This window comes from Bemisia tabaci, chromosome 10 (genome assembly GCF_918797505.1).
Source record: "Bemisia tabaci chromosome 10, PGI_BMITA_v3".
Taxonomy (NCBI): domain Eukaryota; kingdom Metazoa; phylum Arthropoda; class Insecta; order Hemiptera; family Aleyrodidae; genus Bemisia; species Bemisia tabaci.
Genome location: NC_092802.1, coordinates 36,951,410 through 36,975,078, shown reverse-complemented (window position 1 = coordinate 36,975,078; position 23,669 = coordinate 36,951,410). Strand labels below are relative to the sequence as shown.

General features: G+C 36.2%; 1 protein-coding gene across 1 annotated transcript in view; it reads left to right on the top strand.

The window, feature by feature from the left end:
- Mical (Molecule interacting with CasL) overlaps positions 1-17,921 on the top strand; it is a 219,433-nt gene extending 201,512 nt beyond the window's left edge. The window contains 5 exon segments of the mRNA XM_019040206.2: positions 126-249; positions 1,080-1,192; positions 1,777-1,950; positions 7,877-7,991; positions 13,589-17,921. Of these exon segments, the coding sequence (XP_018895751.2) occupies positions 126-249; positions 1,080-1,192; positions 1,777-1,950; positions 7,877-7,991; positions 13,589-13,679 (617 nt within the window). The 3' untranslated portion in view covers positions 13,680-17,921.
- The last annotated feature ends 5,748 nt before the right edge of the window (positions 17,922-23,669 follow it).

Genomic DNA, 23,669 nt, shown 5'->3' with positions numbered 1-23,669 from the left:
GTAGGATAAAGTGGTGCTTTTCTAGTCAGTACTCTGTTGTTTGCAAAATGTTCCTCGCATGCTACACATCTTTCGCAGCGCTTGTAATTGCCGTTTGCTCATATTTTGCTTGGTTCTCCCCGCAGAAGAAAGCCTGTCTGAACTGGATGAGACGACCCACTGTGATGAAAACGATATTAGCGTTTCTAAAAAGCAATCTCGCCTCAATCGGAAATTAGCCCGCCAAGCACATTTGAAAAATTTAAAAAGGTGAGTCCCTCGATGTAGCTTTGAACAATTTATTTTTTCTAATTTTTGTTGAAATTCAAATGAAAAGTTCGTCCAAATTGACATCCTTTGTGGAAATATAAGTATCCATAACTGACTTGTCTGCTAGTCTGGGATTTCTAAAAACTAGAGCGTTTCATCAGAACAGGGAACTCAGAGAATTTTATAAAAAAATTGGATTTTTAAAAAATCTTGATTTTGGTATGTAAATGAAAATCAGCGCTATCCACACAATCAAACTGAGTCTCTCTCTGGTCTGGAGCTCAATACTCTAAGCTACAAGCTGAGTAGTGAAAACCTGAATAATTTTCAATAAGGGATCGCAATCATAGTTGATTGAATGATTAATACTCGAAGAAAAAGGTTCACATATTCCTGTCATTTGCAGTGAAATGAAAGCCAAAAATGTTTCATTACCAGTGCTACGTCTGCAAATTGTCGATATGAAAAGTCAAGGAATATTTATGATCTCAAGCAGGAAAAACCCGGAATAATCAGGGAATTTTTTTTTGCCGTGTCAGTAGACATTACGAACTGATTAATTGCTGCCCCCTGTAAAATTTGTACAGTTTATCTGCAAATTTAAAATATTTCTAACTTGAGAAAGATTTAGAATTCACTCTGATCCCCATCCTCCTCAATTGCGAAAGTACGATGATTTGGCAATGATGTTGGATATTTTCTCCTTTGATTTATGCTCAATTTTCAGAATACTTTTCAATTCCTTCTAAATGTATCAGATGATTTTACCATCCAAGAAATGCCGTAAATATTCTATCTAAATGTTATCTACAATTTTCTCCTGATGATAGATTAAGAATGGCGCATGAAATTCAGAGGCAATTAGAAGAACTAGAAGTTAAGCAACGAGAATTAGAAGCACGAGGCGTTGAGGTGGAAAAAATGTTGCGGGGAGAAAAGTGCGGTAAGTTACTACAAAGTTCTTTTGGAGATGTTACATCTCTTGAAAGCTAAATTTCAATATTTTAAGTTCCTTCCTTTTCAAAGATTAGTTAATTTATTATTCAGCATTCAGCAATCGAATCAAAATTTTGATAACATCAAAATTCTGGAAACATAAAAATTGTATTAATATACTTACCACTTCCTGAACACTGAATTTATTTTACGGACATTATATTGTTGGCAAAGAATAATTGTTCCCATGTGACCTCAAAACTGTCCCTATTTTCATTTTCTTTTTTTGAAAGAAAAATGTCAATCTGTTGCCTCTTGCTAAACCTTGCCCGTATGATCTTGCTTCTCTGGCACAACAATGTCTATGCATCTACTATTTAAGAGCACTTTTAATTTTTTCTCTCTTCTGCTATTTTTCTTTCCTTTTTTCACCTCTTTTTTTGCTCTCCCTCTTTCTCCCTTTGTAGTATCCACGCTCGACACTCCCTGCCCTTTTTTTTATTTTCTTTTCTGGTGCCAGGAAAAATGTAAAAACACCAAGTTAAGCTCTTAATCAATTGGATTTAATTATTATTTTCTTATGCATCTCAGATGCTGTGATGAAAGAAGAACCAGAGCTCCTGAAAGAATGGTTTGAGCTCATGCGTGAAGGTAGTGAGCTGAGGCGGTACGAGAAAGAGCTCATGGTCCAAGCGCAAGAAATGGAGTTGGAGGATAGGCATGCTAGACTCCAACAAGAACTTCGCGACAGCATGGCAAAGGATGGTAAGATGGGTTTCTCACTCCTGAATGTTGGTAACAAAGAGAGGCACATTTTTATCAGCAGATAGTGTGAAGTTTGAGGAAATCCTTGAGTGTACTTTAATTTCTTTTTAATTCTCAAGACCTCATATATCCTTGAAATTTGGGGAATTTGGGGTTTTTATTGTTAGGAATTAGTACAAATTCATTATAAATGACAGATTTCAGAGTTGCCACTGTTGGAGAAAAAAATCTGTTTTTAATTATGTCTATTTAACCACGAGACACTCATTCAATTGTCAGGGAATTTAACAAAAATATGCATGGGAAATCAGGGAAATGTCAGGGAATTTCATTTGCTAAATTCTATGGCAACCCTGAGATTTTTAAAGATGAGTACAAAAATGCAGAAAATGAACGAATTTTCCTTGAATAGGTACGAATATGCAGGATTTTTGTGATGAACATTGAAAAATAGCTTTTCGGGTGTAAAATTTCTCCTAATCAAGTTCTAGTAGTTTGACATGACATGATGTTAGGAGAGTTCTACTAAGATTTTGGGATGACAAAAGCCGCAAAATGTCGTACCAAACATGAGTACGGAAGTCTAATGTCTGCAGTTTTGATGAAAGAAGTTGTAAGAAAATGCTGTGTAAAAAATTGCAGCCTCAAAAAAACGCAGATTTGAGAACAGGCTGTTCGAAAAAACTCAGTTTTAAGAAAAGGATTTTTCAAGAAATGCAGTTTTATAATAATGCTGCTCGGAATAACAGCTCTAAAAAAATGCTGCTAAATAAATACAATTTTAAAATGATGCTCCTAAAAAGATGCAGTCATAAGAAAAAACTTTTTAGGAAAATGGATTTTTCAGGATACTACCTTGAAATTTTCATCTGCCATGTTCAGGGTTTGAATTTTCAAGACACTTGTAACAACTGCCTTTGGCCAAAGAAATAAGTAAAATACTAATCTTTTTGGATACCAGGAAAGCTTTCTGAAAGATGTTAATTCTCATTTTCTGAACCTTTTGTGGAAAAAATCACTCCTTTGATAAAATTTACATTGGTGCAATAAAATTTATTTTCTCAATGATAACTGCAAATATATCAGCTACAAAAAGAAGAAGAAGAAAAAAAAATAAGTAAAATAGACACATAAATTAAGAACAAACAAAGAGGGTATTCCGGAATAGAAGCCAGTAACTAAATGGAGAAATTTTTTAGCTTCACCATCAAATTTATTGTCAGAAGCATCGGACTAGAGAATGCCCACCAAAAAATTCTCTGCACTTTTGAATTGACAGCTTTATGCAATAAGGAACTAGGGTCAAATTTTCGATTTTTTTTTTATGATGAATTCCGTATCAGGAGGGTATTTACTTACTATTGAGAAAAAGAAAATCCTCAAAAACAATTTTTATCCCGCTTCAGCGACCCCGCAAAAATTTGCCGTCGCAGGATCACGCGAAGTTCATTTTGCAATTGGGACCTATACTATGGTTCCCTATTGCGTAATGCGAAACTCGGATTTCCCATTTTGCAATTCGGAACTATAGACAGGACGGCATAATGCTTTCTCGGCATTCTCGGCTCCTGTTCGACCGATCTTGCTGATTTTTGGTATCCGGGGGTATTTTTCGACGGGAAACTCGAATTTCTGGTCAAATTTTGAAAATTCAAAAATCCAAGATGGCGGATGTGGCCTAAAATGCTATCTCGGCTCCTGTTCGATGGATCTTGCTGATTTTTGGTATCCGGGGGTATTTTTCGACGGGAAACTCGAATTTCTGGTCAAATTTTGAAAATTCAAAAATCCAAGATGGCGGATGTGGCCTAAAATGCTATCTCGGCTCCTGTTCGATGGATCTTGCTGATTTTTGGTAACCGGGGGTATTTTTGGACGGGAAACTCGAATTTCTGGTCAAATTTTGAAAATTCAAAAATCCAAGATGGCGGATGTGGCCTAAAATGCTATCTCGGCTCTTGTTCGATAGATCTTGCTGATTTTTGGAATCCGGGGGTTTTTTTCGACGGGAAACTCGAATTTCTGGTCAAATTTTGAAAATTCAAAAATCCAAGATGGCGGATGTGGCCTAAAATGCTATCTCGGCTCCTGTTCGATGGATCTTGCTGATTTCTGGTAACCGGGGGTATTTTTCGACGGGAAACTTGAATTTCTGGTCAAATTTTGAAAATTCAAAAATCCAAGATGGCGGATATGGCCTAAAATGCTATCTGGGCTCTTGTTCGATCGATCTTGCTGATTTTTGGTACCAAGAGGTACCGTAATAGCACACCTAGTCTTAGAGATGTTTTTAAAACGTGTCAATGACACCAAGCCTCATTTCTGAAATGTTTCACGTGATACTTTAAAAACCCGAATGAAGTGTCAAACACGAAGCCACTCTGTGTTCAACACATTCCCATGTCACCACATTTTATGTGTCTGTGAAACATTTGCAGATTGTGTCACCGAAATGTTTTGAATTCATTTTTTACATATTTCAATGACACAATGGGCAAAGGTCTCCGTTGGCAGTGCATTTTTGACACATTTCTGACACATTTGTAAAACAATGAGCCTTTAACTCAGATTTTCCTCTGATTTTCTAAATGTTTATGACACATTTTCGGCATAATCACTACAGTCTATGTAGTGTTAAACACGAGCCCACTCTGTGTTGAATACATCCGCATGTCACTACTTCTTAACCGTAAAAAAATTTTCAGACATATCGACGGTGAAACTACCAAACCACGTATCTCGGTTTGCGACGTCGTAGACTTCCTGTCATACTTTATTTTTTAAATAAAAAACTACATAACGTCCAGTCTTGAAAATTTCTGCGATTTTTCCTCTTTGTGCGGAGAAAATTCTGTGAAAATTTCAAGGAATGATATTGATTTGGTCTACTTCAAAAAAATAAAATGTGAGCGTAGATTTTTAAACACCGCAAACGAGATACGTGGTTTGGTAGTTTCACCGTCGATATGTTTTAGCAAATGTCGTGGAGGCATTATAGCTATCAAATCCAGTGCCTGGGCGGCCTGATTACAGACTATGCCTAAGGAGAGTATGGAACTATGGGTTCACTACATCAGTATTAAACTATCAGAGGGATTAGGACGTCCTCACTTTAGAAAAGTATACGCAAAGCATGATGTACGGTTTCAATATTTTAGATAATCCATAACTTATAAGCTCTTATGGAGATAAATGCGATGCATACCAAGAATTTAAAACTATTTTTAACTCTGCATAATTAAATAGCCAAAAAGTAAACCTTGAGACAAAAAAATAAACCAAAATTTGGTAAAATTGGAAAATGAAACGTCAACGCTCTCTGGTGGGTTCAGTTTGATCTAGGAAAATTTTTAGAAAGGTCTGAGAAATGTTTTCAACTTGTGTTCACCAGGTTTTAATGACAATCAAGGCACTGTTTTGTTTAACTGATATATTCCTGACACATTTCTGAAATAAATTTCCTTACCCTTATGCGTTTAAATTAATTTTATAAATAGTTATGACGTACGATCGCCGCGGATCAATTAAATGAGAGTGATACGAGTATTTCAACTGGAGAGCAATGAGGGAAATTCGTACACGAAAATCTGAAGGCGTTTCAAATACCATTCCGTCACGTTTCATACATAGATTCAACATATAGCTGTACCTTATCAGATTAAAAATACGAAATATCTGCCAGTTGTTTCTGAAACATGTTTTTGAAGGATCTTGGAAACGTTGCTAAATTGTGTCAGAAATATGTCAGGTTTATTTCTCAGAAACTTCGAACTTCCAAGAATTTCTGCAGCAACGTTTTAAATATGTTTTAGAAATGTTTCCAAAATATTTAGTTGATCTCCTTTCCCAACATATCGTATACAAATCTAATATGAATCTGTGCCTGGGTCGTTAAAAAAAAAATTGACACAATTACAAATTTTTTTCGATAGATGTCAATAAAGGTTCATTGATTTTCATATAAATTGTGGCAGAAATGTTCCGTAAATATGTTTCAATCATAGGCTTAGCTGTGGCAATGGTTTTGAAATGTTTTTGAAACCTTTCTGATATAGTTTATTGAACGGACTGCAATATATTGACAACACATAGCTGACACAATTCTTACACATTTTTTGGGTGGGTTATTTATGCCTTTTTGAAATAAGTTTGAAACGTTTCCAACTTATTTTTAAAAAAGTTTGAATGACCGCAATTAGAAACATTTTCGATTTGTTTTCAATACGTTTCAAAGACACGGCCAACTTGCCCATTTCATGTATTCGTTTTGAAAATTTGTTGGAAACATATGTCAATGACTGATCCGAGATTGACATAATTTGAAACATTTTAAAAACATTCCATTGTGTAACTGTGCTATTAGGGATTTTGGACGGGAAACTTGAATTTCTGGTCAAATTTTGAAAATTTGAAAATCCGAGATGGCGGATGTGGCCTAAAATGCTATCTCGGGCTGCTCGACCTATCGTGGTGAATCTTGGTTGTATAGGGGATATTTTTGGCCGGGAAACTCAAATTCCTAGCCGAGTTTCGAAAAATTGAAATTTTTCAAATTTTGACATTGAGCTTGTTCAGTGATTTTTGATTTTTGCGTTTTTTGAAGTATTTACTACGCATAAGCCACAAATAATTTCTCCGATATTTTTCGCATTTCAATCCACGAAAAACAAGTTTGAGGTTGCGTCTTCTGAGCTCCCCTTTAAACGCGTGTCCGAGGAATGAAAGATCCCCCAGGGGATACTTACTCAAGTAAGGTCATTTTCGGCCACATCCACCATCTTGGATTTTCGAATTTTCAAAATTCGATCAGAAATTCGAGTTTCCCATCCAAAAATACCACCTGGTACCAAGATTCACCGCAATAGATGGAGCACGAGCCGGGATAGCATTTTAGGCCACATCCGCCATCTTGGATTTTTGAATTTTCAAAATTTGACCAGAAATTCGAGTTTCCCGTCCAAAAATACCCCCTAACTCCGAAAATCAGCATGATCGATCGAACAGGAGCCGAGATGGCATTATAGGCCACATCCTTAATCTTGGATTTTCGAATTTTCAAAATTTCACGATTCACAGGTTTGTTGACCTGTTCAAGGGTTTATCGATCAATTCACGGATTTTTCGAACGAATCACGGGGTTGTCAATCGATTCACGGATTTGCGGATCGATTCGCTGGTTTTTGATCGATTCACGGTCGTCAATCGAATCAGTGCCGATCAAATCACGTCAATCGGTTCATGTTCTAACTTTTCGATCGATTCATGTCGGTCATGTCGGAATCATGACACCGGTTTTTCAATAATTTGTCGATCGAGTCGGTGTTGATCGATTCATGCTTTCATTTTTTGATCGATTCATGTCAATCAAATCTATAAACCCTCCCGTCCAAATTGCATGTTAATATTTGCCACCATTCTCGAAATATTAGCAAGTCGGTAGGTATCCATATTTTTGGCACACCCTGTTTTTTGTAGAATATCTTTCCGCAGGGACAATGCACCTCCCCCCTTCCTCGTATGATGGAAGGAAGGGGTGTTTTCTCTGTTGGGGTTAACCCTCCAGTTTGTAATAGTGACACCAGGGTCGTCTCCCCTATGCAGTCAGTGCTAAAACAATCTATAGTTCCTAATTGCAAAATGAGCTTCCCCGGATTCTTCATTTTGCAATAAGGAACTATAGCCTTTTTTTGTAATTATTGGCAACAGTGTGATGTTTTTGACGAATCTGTCAACACAGGGTGTTAAAGGAACTCCATAGCTATAAAATGAACCATCAAACCGCAACATTGATCGTTTTGATGAAAAACGCCAATGGTTTTTGCAAAAGTTGCTCTCCTGAAAACCTACCGTTCTGCCTATAGTTCCGAATTGCAAAATGCTATCCAATTCATGTCTCTAATTCAAGATTTCCTCTCAATTTTTCCAGAGGCCAGCAAGACGGAAGAAGATGTAGCGAAAGAGGGGCGCATCCTCCGTGAAATGCTCGAGATCGTAGAGAGGCGCGACTCACTCATCGCCCTCATGGAGGCCGATAGACAAAGGTGCCCGCAACCTTCTGAACCTGTATTCCCCTCATCATTCTCCTTTGCTGATCCTCTAGTTGTCTCCCAAATTCTCCTTTGGTTCTTTGTATATTTTCTTCTCATTGCTCACAATCCCTAGCCCTTTCGTTTCTTTCCTTGCCTTGCCTGTGCTAGCTTTGCATGTTTGTAATTTTGTAGACTCAACTGCCCTGTTATTTTAATAATTGATGTAGGTGATGTATGGCAAGAAGTTTGCTTAAACAGAGCTTAGAGAAAAAAAAGGAATAATTGTGAAGGTACTTTGAAAGTGACTTTTTTTTTTTTTTTTCAAATTTGGGTAAGTGGGTAATTTGTGGGTGCTGTACTGATTTAGAAATCTTTATGAATTTGGAAATTTTGAATGCGTTCATTATATTTTTATATAAAACCCCAATAAGGAAACACTGACTACATTTTGCAATTCAGAACTATAATTTCTGGCTCATCCGTAAAAACACTATTGTGCATGGAGAAACTAATGGTAAATACGTTGTTTCTGAACTGAACCAGAAATTGCAGCTTGTAATTGCAAAATTTAATCCACTAATAAATGCATCCAATGTTTGTCTTTGTTCACTTTATTGGGAACATTTAAAAATTTTAACTGCCTGCCTCATCAATACATGGTGTTTTTTTTTTTTTTTTTGATGGATCAGATTATATTACAAGAATATCTTTTGAAAAATTTAGATCTAAGATTAGCTCACTTCACTTTAATAAAAAAACAAAATGTAGGAGAGAAAAATTTTGACCTATTACTATTCAACTTGAGCTATCAGCATGGAGCGAATTTTGCCAAAATAATGGCTGTCTTTGGAGCAAAGGAATGGATCTTCGAGCGCAACAGACATACTTTGGTCATTTATCTTTTGTAGATATCTTTTGAAAGTACTCATGGAGTTGAGACTTTCTGAAGTGCAGAAGTGATTATTCTGTTTGACCTTGTAAATGCGATATCATAAGGAGGAATAATTGTGGAGCCAATTTATATTTTCCAACATAGATTTTTTGCGTTAAGATGACTGTATTGGGTTAAAACCATGAATCTTTTTTCTTCTTTTTTGAACTAATAGTGAAATCGGTATTTCATCGGGGTTTGCCGAACATCTGCAATTTTGCGTATGTCTGCTGAATATTTACCATAATTCCACTTGAAAAAGAATTGTATCTTTACCTGAAATTTTGATACATGCATGCATCTTATTATGCGGGTCTTTCACACATGTTTGTTTTGGAAAGCATCCTCCTCCATTTTCTGAAAGTTCTTTTTTACCTTCTGCATTCAATGCAGACCATCGTAATACAGTGGACCGGATAAGGGTTGAGCTGATTTAGACTCATTTAAAATTTCTTTAATTTTTTAAAGTGATCCTGTTTTTATTTTATATATTTGATTTTTTTATGTGAATTTTCCATGACTATTTCCCTCTAACAATTTGATTCAGATCATCGGAAGCAAATAATCTTATCTGATTAAGACCCTTTTCACAGTGACACAGACACCAGGAAAAATAAATGACGAAACGGAGAGAATTTATATTTTTCAAAATTTTGAGTTGAGAATTTATTTTCTCAACTGCTGGGAAAATTCAGAAACAAATTTAAATGGGGAGACTCAAAGTAAAAAGCGTTAATAGACGGATCTTAGATGTATCAGCTGAACTGTACTACCTTCGGTTATAAATACTGTGCAATGACTAATATTTTAAATACATTTTCAAATAATTATATGTTATATAAAATATAATAATAATAAATGAACATAATAATAATGTTCAGTTTATAATGATAATAAATAAATCAGCTCAAACCCCACTTACAACCGTCGCTTAAAACCTGAACAAGTCTTCAATACTGCTCTTAAGAAGAACGTCGTATGAGCATTCGAATGCCAATTTTGGTTGCCCAATTTTCCCCGAAAAAATAATTTCTTAAAGATAGGTAAGCATGCCTTCTCTCTAAACTTTTAGGTATTCAAGTTTAAAGTGAGAAAAAAATTATCTGAAGAATTGGAAAAAAAGTAATTAGAATTTTCCCGGTGAAATATCATTCTATCGAAGGAAATATGGCAACATCTTCAGGCTCATACGGCGTTTTTACTCAGCATCGCAGGATAGAGAATTTCGTAGGTTTGGTTTAGTTTGGACTTTGGAATACATATATGGTGATCTTTAAACCTCAATGATTTTCAAATTGCATCTTCCCAGGTTATGCACGTCAGATTTTAGGAAATTGGTGATTGCGATGAGATAAGCGAATATCTTTGAGTTCAATATTAAAATTAATCTGTTCGAGGTGACTTCTAATCCTCTATTTTTTTCAAAGTGCATATTTTTAGGTAATGGATTTAAGGTCTTAGATTTTGGAAATATGTTATCTTTTAAATTAATTACTGTGGGATCAATTTCTAATACCAATGGTAGTTATCATAACAGCTATCGGGGCAGTAACTTGATGTTTATCTCCTCAGTTGATAGTGATCGGAAAAGTTAAAGAATTGTTTTGTTTTTTTACTTGAGGTAAATGCGAAGAAGTCAGGAAATATTTTTCCTGATGGGTCCCAAGAATCCATCTATCGAGAAATCGGCAAAATTTTTCAAGCTAGCCTAACAATCAGCTATTTCACGATTTTTTCCTCTTTGAAACACAAAGTACTTTCGTTCTAATTTTACGCATGACTGTATAGTCAATATTTTCAATCTTCTGTATTGTAAGTTTGACCAATTGTACATAATCCAAGCTCTCAACTTACGTCTAACAACTACTAAATCTGTAAAAAGTTTTCATCCCTAACTTTTCCCTCAAGTCTCCTCGATAGGTTTTGTACACATTACTAAGAGAACTGAGTAACGCACCTTTCAAATTCAATCTTGCTCTTCTTCGTCTTTGGTAAGCACCACTCTAAACTGTTCCAATAATTTTAAACTATGTACATATTGAATACCCTCATGTCATCTTCGTTAAAAGTTTTCTAATATTTCTCTGTTCTTGCAAACTCAATTTTTTGAGAAATAACCGGAAGTTCTAAGAAATTTTTTTCTAATCTTTTGCTTTTACTTCAACAGTTCTTAAAGGCAAAGAAACTTTTGCCGGCACCCTTTCTTCCACCTTTATTTTGGAATCTTATGATAAAAAAACTCAGTCAGTTTTACTAGACGAAAATGTTTCCAGTGCAACTTTATTAAAAGCTCAAGCTCAGCTTGGAAAAAATTTTTTTAAAAAATTGCAAAAAATCTCGTATTAATCGCTCCATGCTATTCTTTGCAATTATTTTTTTGTTCGTGGGAGAGTGGACGTGGGTGTTTCATTTTGAAATTGTTTCTCATCACTGTTCATGAAAAAAGGTACCTTTGTCCACCGAGACAATTTTTTTGTCAATGTAGATTGAATAATTAGATTTTGTGATTTTGTCAAGAAACTCAATTAGTGTCCTGGAGAATACACTGCAAGTGGTTCAGTTTATTTTTGTGCCAGGAGGGGACGTAAAAATGCAGTACAATCCAAGACTTTTGTACTCAGAACAGGGCAGATAGGAATTAGAGAGTTTTTTTTAGAAGCTACGTCATTTTAACTAAAATGTACGTTTTGTGAACAGAAAACGGCGTTTTGCGAATGAAAAACTTCGTTTTTAGAACCGTGAAGTATGCTTTTTGAATTGAAAACTTCCAACTACCACAACTCCAGTATGGTTTAACAGTTTTGGACGATTTTTGACCCCAAATGTCTGTAGAATGCTCCAGGTTCTAGTATCAATGACTCAATCTCAAGTCCCTATCAACTAAGGTCCCTTTTTACAGACGGTCACATTTATTTATAGTTTTTCTCTTTGCTATTACAGTAATTTTTTATGTGTTCCACTTCCAATAACTGTCAGATGACTAAAACTAGATCATAAGCGTATTTTCAATGATGATCGGTTGAACCAAAATGGGTGAATCATGTGGTTTTGTATTTTGTTTTGACGTGTTCATAACTTTTCGGGACAGCATCGGGTCTCACTAGACAGATGGAAGGTGGAATTTTTGCAAACGTTGGAGCCAAAATATAACCCTACAAAAAGTAGGGTTTAGAAATGACCTGACAAAAATGATGGCATCCGACCAGCATCAATTTCAAAAGTCTAACCTCAAATGTTTGCCAACGCATTTATGATCTCGCCGCCATTATCGCGGCATTTTTGGCCGACCAATCATCAACGAAAATACACGTCTTTGTTCACCTCAATGAAGACCTCTGTGCTGCTTGGATTCTCAATCCATCCATCGATTCCCATGCCAAATTTTACAAGAAAATCGATGGTGCCACTGATTAGCTCTGAAGCCAATTCCAAAGTTGGAAAAAGCGCATACAAATTTAGGCTGTTATGAACGAGCACCACATCAGGATAGGAGAGTTGTCTTCTAACATCAACTAAGTTCTGAGTACAAAGGTAGAGCTGAATACATCAGTAGGCTTGCAATTCTGTGTGGAGCGATCAAGCATCATTTCCATGGCCAAAGTGTGAAACAGTGTATCTCCATCTAATGGAGATGTGTTATTTTTTCGAAGGAAAACAAGTCTCTATACCTTGAAATTTATACAAAAAAGTCTGCCGCCAGATGGAAAATCAAGGAAGATTCAGTGAAACCACGTTAACATTAGAGATTTTTACAAACTCTTGAGTCGACTTTAGGTATAACCAGTGGCACTTTCGTTCTTCTTTCTAAATTCTGCAGAAGATAGATCGGTTGAATCAAAAATCCCACACAGCATCCAAGAAGGCCAGCTTCTAACTGTTGTAATATTATTTCATAGAGTTCTGCATGTAAGCTTTTACATTTCTTCTTTTCAGCTTTTTTTGAAATCGTCAGCTTCTCTCAAAATAGCCACCGCAGTGCTTTTTAGTTTGTGCAATTTTTGTCTCTGCCTATCTTTTTCCCAACAAAGATCTTAAACAATTTTTTCACTTCACCTTGCACTTCAGCTTTGTTGAAAATTGATGTATCTTGATCCTACAGTTATTGGATTCCAGCTTGTCACCCAGAAGGCGTAAACAGAATATTGAAATCCTGAAAATATGTACCAATTGAATGTGTTCAGGAGGGAAGAATTACTCAATTATTCCTAATAATACAACAGAACTTGCATTTTACTTTGTTTTATATTTATAAGCAAATTTCATTTACCTGTCAGACGCAGTTATAGACTCAAAACATGGCTAGTCACTAATTTGTCCTTCCGCCAATTAACATCAGTGCTATTACCTTCCTTGGGTGCAGCCAATCAGGCTTTAGCACCCAGTAACTGTAGTCTGGGCCATCAAGGCACCTAAAAAGTTGATGCATCCTGTCAATTTTTCTTGAACTCGCGATCACAAAGCAGCAGTTGTGCTCTCAACGCTCTATTTGCGGTGTGGTGGCTAATTTCATGCGTCATGACGCATATGCAAAAATTTAATTTGGCTCCTAAAAATTGGGCTTTCCGGCCAAGGTGGCACGTAAAATTTTAGGGGGAAGGCAGAACTCTGATCAACAGTCATATTTTTTTGTAGTGCCAAAATATGTACTGCCTTCATCAAGATTTTTTTCTTTTTGCAGGTACAAAGAAGAAGACAAAGATTTTGAAGCGCAAATGCTTGCTAAAGGCCTTCAGCTCACATCTTTGAAAAAACGCGAAGTGTATCTTTGAATCCATGGCTCAACACTATGCTAACTGTCTGCATTTTTATTTTTCTCTGCCATCTTAAGATGAGACTTTTAATATAACTCCTTTCCCAGTAAATTTGGAATTAAATGAATTGAATTTATCGTTCGTCAATTTATCTTCAAAAGATATTTCAAGAACGCAGAACCTGTTTCGAACTGTTTTAGTAGCAGAACTTTGTTTTAAATGTTGACAAGATTTTAATTTTTATTTATTTTTCATTTTATTTTTATGGGTACATAAAAGTCATCAGCTTGGAGTAGGTACAAGTTCTATTATATAAAATAATTACTTATCTATTTCTGCTCATGGAAGTCATATCGTATGGTTTTCAATAAAGCAGTGCTAAGTCCGACAGGACTAACTTTCTAAAAAATTCATTCACATTGTAAGAAAGATTATCGATCAAACAAATATTGGGAATTTATGAATTTATTCTCAGTTACGTGCCAAAATAGTCCGTTATTTTCCACAATATATGATACTTTTTTTTCCAGTTTACTTGTAAAGTCGTTCAAATTTTAGTAAAACCACTGAAACGAGCTTCAAGGTGCAAAATAAGTAAATTAACTCTAAAAAAATCAACATAAGTTGGTCCCAGTTGAAATCCCATCCATCAAATTTCAGAACTGAAGAGGTGATTTTTACATTCTCTATAAGGCAATGGATTTCTTTGGTTTTATTGCTCAATTCTCATCTGAAAGTTACATTAAAGAGTAAATTTTCAAAATTAAAGTCTAATGAAGGGTTGAAAATTTAAATATTTTTTGTGCCATCAGACGCTGTCATACGTAAAATTATGACCACATCTGTGAAAAGGGACCGTATCTTCCAGCAGCAAATTTTCCTTAACTTTTCTCGAAAACTTAAACCGTATATTTCTACCCTCCAAGAATCTTTGTCTTGGAGCTTTAGGACTCGTACTTCCTTCAATTTTTAAGCTTTTAGGGTCAAACTTCCGGGGAGATTTCTGGATTTTTTTCCTTAGTGTATTTGAAGAGAGATAAGGAAATTTTTTTCTCAGAAGATAAGGTCCCTCTCATCTGAAGCAACACTTTTAGTCTAAGAATAATATTTTTTTTCATAAAATTAAGACCAAAATGTGAAGAAAATCACCAATAGTAAGTCCTCAAGGTGAGAGAATTCAGGCGCTTTCATAAAATAGATGAATATAAAAAAATTTAATAATTCGGCTGTATGGTAGACATAGCTCTCTTTTTTCAGTTCGTATTAATTTTTACTCAGCGCTTTTAAGTTTTTTCCCTGTTTAGAAATTGAGTGAAACTATCTGTTCAGATCAAATTTCTTCATGGAAATCAATTAATTTTGTGTGTTCTTTCAGTATCTGGTCAAGGCAGTTTCTAACGATATATTTCTGTTTTTTATGTTTTTAAATAATGAATTGGTGCATATTTGTTTTGCATGTACAAAAAACGATTGAGCAGGTTTATTCAAACAAAAGAAAAATGTAGTGAAATTCATCGGTATTTTTTTGCGCCAAGAAAATGCAAGAAGTAAGCCGATGAAGCGAAACTTTTTTATAAATTAATTGATTTTTCATTATGATACATTGCGTTAAATGGCTTTTGCTGATTTTTTTAGGTATTTTTCCTCTCGTCTGTGTTTAGTGAACAATTAGGACCTTAATCTGTTTATCAACGCAGTTTTAGTAGGTTTTTCTTTCTTTTTCCTTAGTAAAAAACTGGAATTTGATGTGCAGTCTATCTTTGGAAGGAAAAAAAAATCGGGCAGATGAATAAAAGAGCAGATATGTGTAAATTAGAGACTGAAATTAAACTCTTGATGGCTATCTGAAATCTCAACTTTTTTTGTGATTTAAGCCAAGCTCCAGGTGCAGTGCTATTGTTTGGCATATTACTCTTTGTTCCAACTTGTTTCTGGATCCAAAAAAAGGACTCGGCAAACCTGTAATCCTGAACATTTTTAGCAAAAGCTGTTTCCTTAAATCTCTCTTTTATTGTTTCTTTTTTCAAACCCTGAGGGAAGAAGAACTCGCACGATTTATCAGTGCCCAAACTTGCTAACTATTTATCTCAATTTATGAAATTGCCGACTCGTTATAACACTTTTCATGATTGGAAAACTAATTATAATAGTTTTTTCTATAGGAATTTCTCTGTTCGAATTGTTTAGTGTCAAAATTTCCGCTGGCAGAGTCATCTCATTTCCGTTTTAAAGAAACGAAGTATAAGCAAATTTTTATAGTATCGCTATTGCAATGCATCGTTTCAAAATTTAGCCATTGATTGTAGAAATATTTATTACGCCATTCTTACTGTTTTCTCTCCAGTGTTTTGCAAATTTATTTGCATTCAAAACTTTGAGTTTGTATTATTTTCTATTTAATGTTGTTTAAAAGTGTTCATTTATTTCCCCGCGACCTAATTAAGTTGATTATTTTCAATGCCAACTTTCATTTTAAGTTTTTACTGTCTTTATTACGGAATTAGTGTGCAATATTGTAAAAGAACAATCTGCGACTCAAGTCTGACAACCGACTGATGCCAGTTTTTTGCGCATTTGAGGTTACACTAACATAGCAAAAAATACTCCTTTGTGATGCTTTCATCAGCACCCTCTTATCTCATCAAGCGCAACTTTTTCTTTTTGTTTACTGAAGGGATATTTATATTTGTTTCTGTATGCCTAGTTTTGCATTTTATCGTTTTTTATATTTTAGGGTTCGAGTTAATTATCCTCTAAACTCTGCGGCCATTAATCAGAATTTTACAATCATAACTTTCTTTTGAATCTGTCATAGCATTTTATTCATCGTAAATACAATGCACATTTTTTTAAATCAGTCTTTTATCTTTAAAATTTGGCAATACTGGGTTTTGTAACGTTCATTATTTGATACAGGGTTAAATGGAGGAATAACACCAACTTGTGAAAATTGCCTCTGCCATTAAGTAACATTCTAATGTCTTTCGAAACTTTTGCAATGTCTCCACCATTTTCATCAGCTCTCTAAAAATGTAATACAATTAACTATAATGAATTAATTAAAATTAAATTATTTGATAGGGGCAACCAAAGACTCGAATATGATTCTAGACGTTAACTTTTATTCTTGCACAAATCCTATTTAAAAATCTGCCCGATACCCAATTCAGTTCTAACTAACCTCATCAAAAGTAAACGAATGCACACACACTGAACTGATTTTACCAAAATCAATAGAAAAAACTGGTTTTGTTTTTTGTGTATCCTTAACAACGCTGAAAGATTTGATTTCCTAAACAGTTAAAGTGCAAATTGAATCACTTTTTATTCTTTGACCAACTTCCTATCAGTCACATGCATGTAATGAGTCATGAATTTGCTAGTTTTCGTCCCTCAATTTTTTCCTACCCATTGAAGAAGTACCAATAGATGGTTCTTTTCTTTTTTTTTGCTCAAAGTTTAGGACAGATTAATCTTTCTTTTAAACTGGAAGCAAGTTCTGCCTGCCTTGCTGAGAAAATACGCCTTTTAAGCCTTCAGACGTCGCCCAATTGCTTTCGACTAATTAAGATTTGTCTGAAAAATTTGAAAGTATTTTTCCTCTGATTTTTCAGTGAATTCTGTTTGTCAAGTGCTCTGAAGTGTCTTAAAGTTTCAAGAAAAAATATTCTTAACTTTCTTCCAAAATAAATATTTAATGAGAGAAAATTAGGGAACATTCGAATGCCCTTAGGGCTTATTTCCTTACCACAGCAGAGTAGTAGGATAGGGACATCTAAACAATGAATTTTAAAAAGAACGTTTGGTCCATTACAGTGTTTTAGTCCGTTCGTGCTTTTTCAAAACTACCTTTTTATTTAGATTTGTTCTGTCCAATGGCATCCAATGCTCATACCATTTTAATATCTTCCTAGTTTTTTTCAATTTTCACCTCTTTTCTTCCATTTCCTTCTTTCTATGTAACAAAGCAACTTACATTTTAGCGATTTTCTGTGTGAGTAACTGCTTAGCTTAAGCCGTAGTCAAACTTGGATTGATACCTTGTATTCATTTGAGTTTTTTTCTCTTGTTAAAAACAGATGTATGTGATAACTCTACTTTAAGTAACGGGCCTCATCTTAAGTTTATTTTTGTATCCTCTCATAGTCAACAGATGAATTTATTTTTATTATATTGATTGATTTTAATATTATGTGTACCCAATTGTATTATTCCTGTACTATTGTATCAATGAAGATTAAATATGTATCTATTATTTAACTTCTCGCAAACTTGTTTTTCCATTGTCACAAAACACGAATGACAAGGGCATCTAATAGAATACAGGGTGACCCAAGGTTAAACAGCCCGATTGGAAGCATGCAAAAATGTGAATATCTCGTAAAACGTAGGTCATAAAGAAAAACAGACGTAATTTTCCAGCTCTCCAGGAGTTTTATTTTTACTAAGGTGTCTCCCATATGTCCATGGAGTCTAGGCTCTGTAGGGTAAATTTTAATTTTCGAAATGTTGGAGCTGGTCGATTTTTCATCATGAGTAAAATGGATCGATTTTAAACAGATATATGCAGATATCTCATAAACAAAAATTCCTCCCACACAGAAGAAAAATCATTCCAGAGGCTGAAATTCCTAAGAACGGTGCGTCAGATGCTAGGGAATCACATATCAAAAATCAGATTGATCAAAGCATAGGCCTTCATCATAATTTTGAGTGTTTGTTCGATTTTGACTCCACACTGCACACTGCCGTGCTAAGAAAGAACGCTATATGAACATTCGAGAGTTGCCAAATTTCCCCAGATAATTACATAATTTTGAGAAAACTTATTCATATTTGCCTTTGAAATTTGCAGATATTTTAGAATAAATTAAGAACAAAAATTGTCTGAAAACTTTTAATTAAAACTTTCACAATTTTCCCAGTAAATTTTCTTATTGTTAAAGGAAATGTGGCAACTTCTGGAAGCTCAAACAGCGATATTCTTAGCACGGCAGTAGTAGTATAATCGATTATTCACGCCTCGTCACTGCGCTGAGCAATTACGCGCTGTCGGAATTAATTGCAGTGTAGTTTTTTCGCCGTGAGGCGGAATAGGGGGGGGGGGGGGGGAGAGGAGTTGGAGATCATAAAATCGGTCGTTAAAGACTTTATAGGTGTCTCTAGAATTCATCAAGGGAAGTGAGTTGTTACTGTAATTTTGGGTTTTCTTATGATCAAACATTCAGAATTTTCCTTTTTCCCCTTCTTTTTTTCCTTTTCTCATTTTCTTTTTCTTTTTTGTTTTGCAAGGGGCGAATGGGCGTAACTGCTCAGGCACCGCTTCATAGAATAAGTTTTCAAACTACCAGTGCATACTACGAGAAAGAACAAAGATTAGTCAGCAGCGAGCCGATTTTCAGCTCCGATGAACTCGTGGAATATTTCCGACCAGAAAATCGGACTCAGCGGATCATTTCCAAGCGGCCTAGCTCAGTTTCAGCCGGATCGGAGAACTTTCGATTTTGACCCTCAAAAGTTAGTCCATGTAACCCCTGTCGATTTTTCTCGATTTTGGACGGGGAAAAAAAATTCGAGATTACAGTCGGATCCTACGTAGTTGAAGGCGCTGAATCGATTGCGCATGGTCCCGAGGCGCGGCGAGACCTCCGGAGCCGAGAAACGGTCAAAAACGAGTGTTTTTGACCCTGCTGCAAAAATGCGTTTTTTGTCGGTAGCGCGGTCCAGCGGACTCGCGGAGCTTTTCCGACCGGAAAATCGGACTCAGCGGATCATTTCCAAGCGGCCTAGCTCGGTTTCAGCCGGATCGGAGAACTTTCGATTTTGACCCTCAAAAGTTAGTCCATGTAACCCCTGTCGATTTTTCTCGATTTTGGACGGGGAAAAAAAATTCGAGATTATAGTCGGATCCTATGTAGTTGAAGGCGCTGAATCGATTGCGCATGGTCCCGAGGCGCGGCGAGACCTCCGGAGCCGAGAAACGGTCAAAAACGAGTGTTTTCGACCCTGCTGCAAAAGTGCGTTTTCCGTCGGTAGCGCGGTCCAGCGGGCTCGCGGAGCTTTTCCGACCGGAAAATCGGACTCAGCGGATTATTTCCAAGCGGCCTAGCTCGGTTTCAGCCGGATCGGAGAACTTTCGATTTTGACCCTCAAAAGTTAGTCCATGTAACCCCTGTCGATTTTTCTCGATTTTGGACGGGGAAAAAAAATTCGAGATTCCCGTCAAATCCTACGTAATTCGGGGCGTAGAAACGATTGCGCTTGATCCGGAGACTCCCCGGGGCTTTCACGCCAGAGAAATGATCAAATACGTGTATTTTTGACCTCTTTGCCATAGCTCACCAAACCTTTGCAGGGGGTGAGTCTACGGCACGCGTGGACTTAAAATCGCAGAAAATCAACATCTCTTTGCTGATTCTAATTCCGAGATACCGCAATATGAAATTTACATAGTGAACGCATGTTTTCTACAGATTTTCATCGGCTTTTTTATTCATTTTTGCTTGGAATCTGTGTCGATTGGTTCACGTTTTTATTCTTCGTTCCATTCATGTCGATCGAATATATACCATTTCGTTATATGCAGACTGCGTGTCATACCCTTTTTTTCAACTGAACAATTCGCCTTCTTCTGCGTCCGCAGCAATTGTTATTATGGATATGTTGTGCGTGCTTATTATAACTCATTACATACTCGACTCTTTGAAGGCGTTTTTTGTGGACAAGTAGCGCGATCTGTTGGAGAACGAGCGAAGTAGGAAGTAATTGATTCGTTAAATCTCACTTCTGTTGTCCTCCAACAGGGTGCTCTACTTTCGCACATTAAACGCCTTCGAAGAGTCAAGTATGTAATTGGCTGAGATCAGCACGCACAACATATTCGGAACAACAATTGCTGCGGACGCAGCTGAGGGCGAATTGAAATCAACGATAAATAAGACGTCCATTCATATATTCAATGAATATTGTTAACGCAATATAGAGTTGAAGTTTATGATTGTCTTATGGGGGATTTTGGAAGAAATTTTTAACATAAACTAAAAAATGACATAAATGCTTGATGCTCCGCAGCCGGTGACAAGTAGTACAATAATAAGACAAATTGCACGGCGGGCAACAAGGCTAATTTTCACGAAAATATCACCAAAACGTTTTGGCTGAAGAGTCAGCCTTCCTCTGTAGGAAAACCCCTGAATAAATTGTAAAAACTTAAAAAAATTGTTTAATTTCTATCCTTAAAATATTCGATGTACAATATACCTCATATCGACGGTGTAAGTCTGCAATCACATAACTCGTTTGCGGTGTCTGAAAATCTCCGCCTCTAAATTAATTCTTCAAAGGTGCACAAATTAACATCATTCCTTTAAGTTTATGCAGAATTTTCTTCGCACAGAGAAGAAAAATCACGGCAGTTTTAAATAAGAATTGCCGTTGAGTAGTTTTCCGTTTAATAAATAAAGTATGACAGGAAGTCTGCGACGTCGCAAACCAAGTTATGTGATTGTCGACTTACACCGTCGATATATCTATAGGTGCTTTTTTTTATTTTTTTTAAAATGTTTTCTTTACGAAATTATTACTTCATTTTGGAAACATTTATATTTTTAAAACGTGAAAAATATTCGTAAAACCTTTTCCAAGCGACATTAACCTCAATGAGCCGCAGTTGTGCCGACAGAAACTGCAAAAATGAATAAAAGAGGAAAAAAACCATAACCCATTTGCACATCGATCTTTTAGAGTCAAATACGTCAAATTTTGAGCGTTCCGTTACGCTCACACCTCGCTGCAGCACAATAAAAGCAAAAAATGTAAAAGAAAAAATTAAAGTGCTTTGGAAATCATTAAATTTGACACGGAACCAACAATATTTAAAAAAAAAAAAAAAAAAAAACATTATATTATTATTCTCCTTTGATAAATTGATACATATCTTTTCCCCATCAATTTAAATGAGAATAATCAATTCAGGGTGTGCACACATTTCAAAATCATGAGTTAAAAAACGCTGACTATGCGAGTATAAATATTAAAGCCTAAGAGAGCGGAGCGCCGTGCTGCCGGCGCGAGAGGCTCACTGGCGCCTACAAACCTAAGTGGAGACTTCACGCATTGCACAAAAACGCGCGTTAGCGCCTACATACCTAAGTGGATACTTCATGCATTGCACAATGCGTGAAGTATCCACTTAGGTTTGTAGGCGCCAATGCGCGTTCCGCGCTGGCCGCCCGCCCGCCGTGCGGCGGCGCCTGAAGCAACTATTTCCTAACAGCAGAGGTGTTGCACAGTATTATACGAAATTGAACGTATCAAGAATGACAGGCATCCTTTAAAAGTATAGACCTTTCCTCGCAAAATAAATCAAGATACTTATCGTACACAGGAAAAATCTAAGAGCCTTTAGCTGAGGCAAATATAGAGGTTTATCCGGTTCAGGTATAACAAGGTGGGAATTTCTTGAAAGATAATTAAGTCCTGTTACACCAAAGAGGTGTAGAGAGTTTTAGTGAATTTTGTCACATGGAATTGACGCTCCCCCATTTTTATCAAAACTCTCAACTGTATATTATTCTCCGTTGGACCAAACAGACAAAACAAAAAAACAAGCAAACCCTCATTCTTCCAAGACATACAATTTCATCCAAAAACGTCGTGAGCAATTGTCGTTTGTATTTACATGTGGGCCAATTAACTTTGGGTCTGAACTGGCACGTGGACCAAAACTCCCGTGCCGAAAATACGCGTGGACGGAAATTACTGGAAAAAACAGGTGCGCGGACAGAAAATCTTTGACGAAATGTCCTATAACCGTAATACTTGGCTGTAATGTTCAAAGCGAGAACAATACTGCCATGCGATTTTCCCGCGGGAGAGAGCATCCTCCTCTGCACGCTTTCGTGATTGCGTTTTGGACACATAACAAACACATTCTCAGGTTAGAAATTGACAGGAGAGGGAGGCATTTTATTTGAAATCAATGTTTTCATTGGCTCTCCAGAGGATAATATTGTCACTTACTGCTGTCTTGTCTGAAACCACGTCATTTTTTGCGCACTTGCAGCCGACCATATGTCTCGTTTTTAAAAAATCAAGAGGAATTTTGCTGCCCAAGCTACTTCAGTGGTTTCATCTAAAAGAGATCAGACGAATTGAATCAGTGAGTTCGAAAACACACCAACTCAGGAAAGAAAATTTGTTCAGGAAACACCTAAAACTGCGCAGCGGGCGAAGAAGTTAGTTTATGAAAAACCTTTTTGGTGCCAAAGATTAAGTACTTAGAGACTGTGTAAAGCACCAAGTTGAAATCGATACACCATGTTTGATGACAGAGAATGAAGCGTTTAAAAATTTCCGAGTTGGTGTGTTTTCGTTCTCGCCGACTTTCAGATACTGATTTCTCATAGTCTGCCCAGAAAAATTTATATTTTTCGACCTGAATAACGCTTGAATATTTATGTAACTTGTTGGTACAAGGTATACTGAACCGAAAAAAACCCCCGCAAGATCGGATGGTCACCCTTTTCCCTTGAAATGGCCAAAAATTGGTATTTCCAATGAAATACTCAGATTTTTCCCTTTTCCCGTCGCTATTTCGAGCATTTCCGATCGCAATTTCAAACTTTCCTATTGCGTGCAGATGCTTCTATCCATAAGTGTTACTAAACGAAAATCGAAAAAAAACCAGAGTTGGTGTGTTTTCGAACTCACTGATTCAATTTTGAAGGAAAATAGATTTCGAAAATTTGACACCTCTCTTCGCCATCACTGCAGAATTATTCACAATTTTTCCCGTAAATCTGTTTTTTTATTGAAGAAAATCTGGCAACGGCCGAAGACTCATTCGGCGCTCCTACTTAGCACAGCAGTATTTCGACAAGGCAAGACATAGCCCTATGTTAACCGTGCAATACTTCGCGTTTAGGTGTCTCACGGCGCTGCTTTAAAATTTCAATAATCGGTCTGCTTGGTTACGACCCGTCTTTCCATTTCCGCGTTTATTACAGG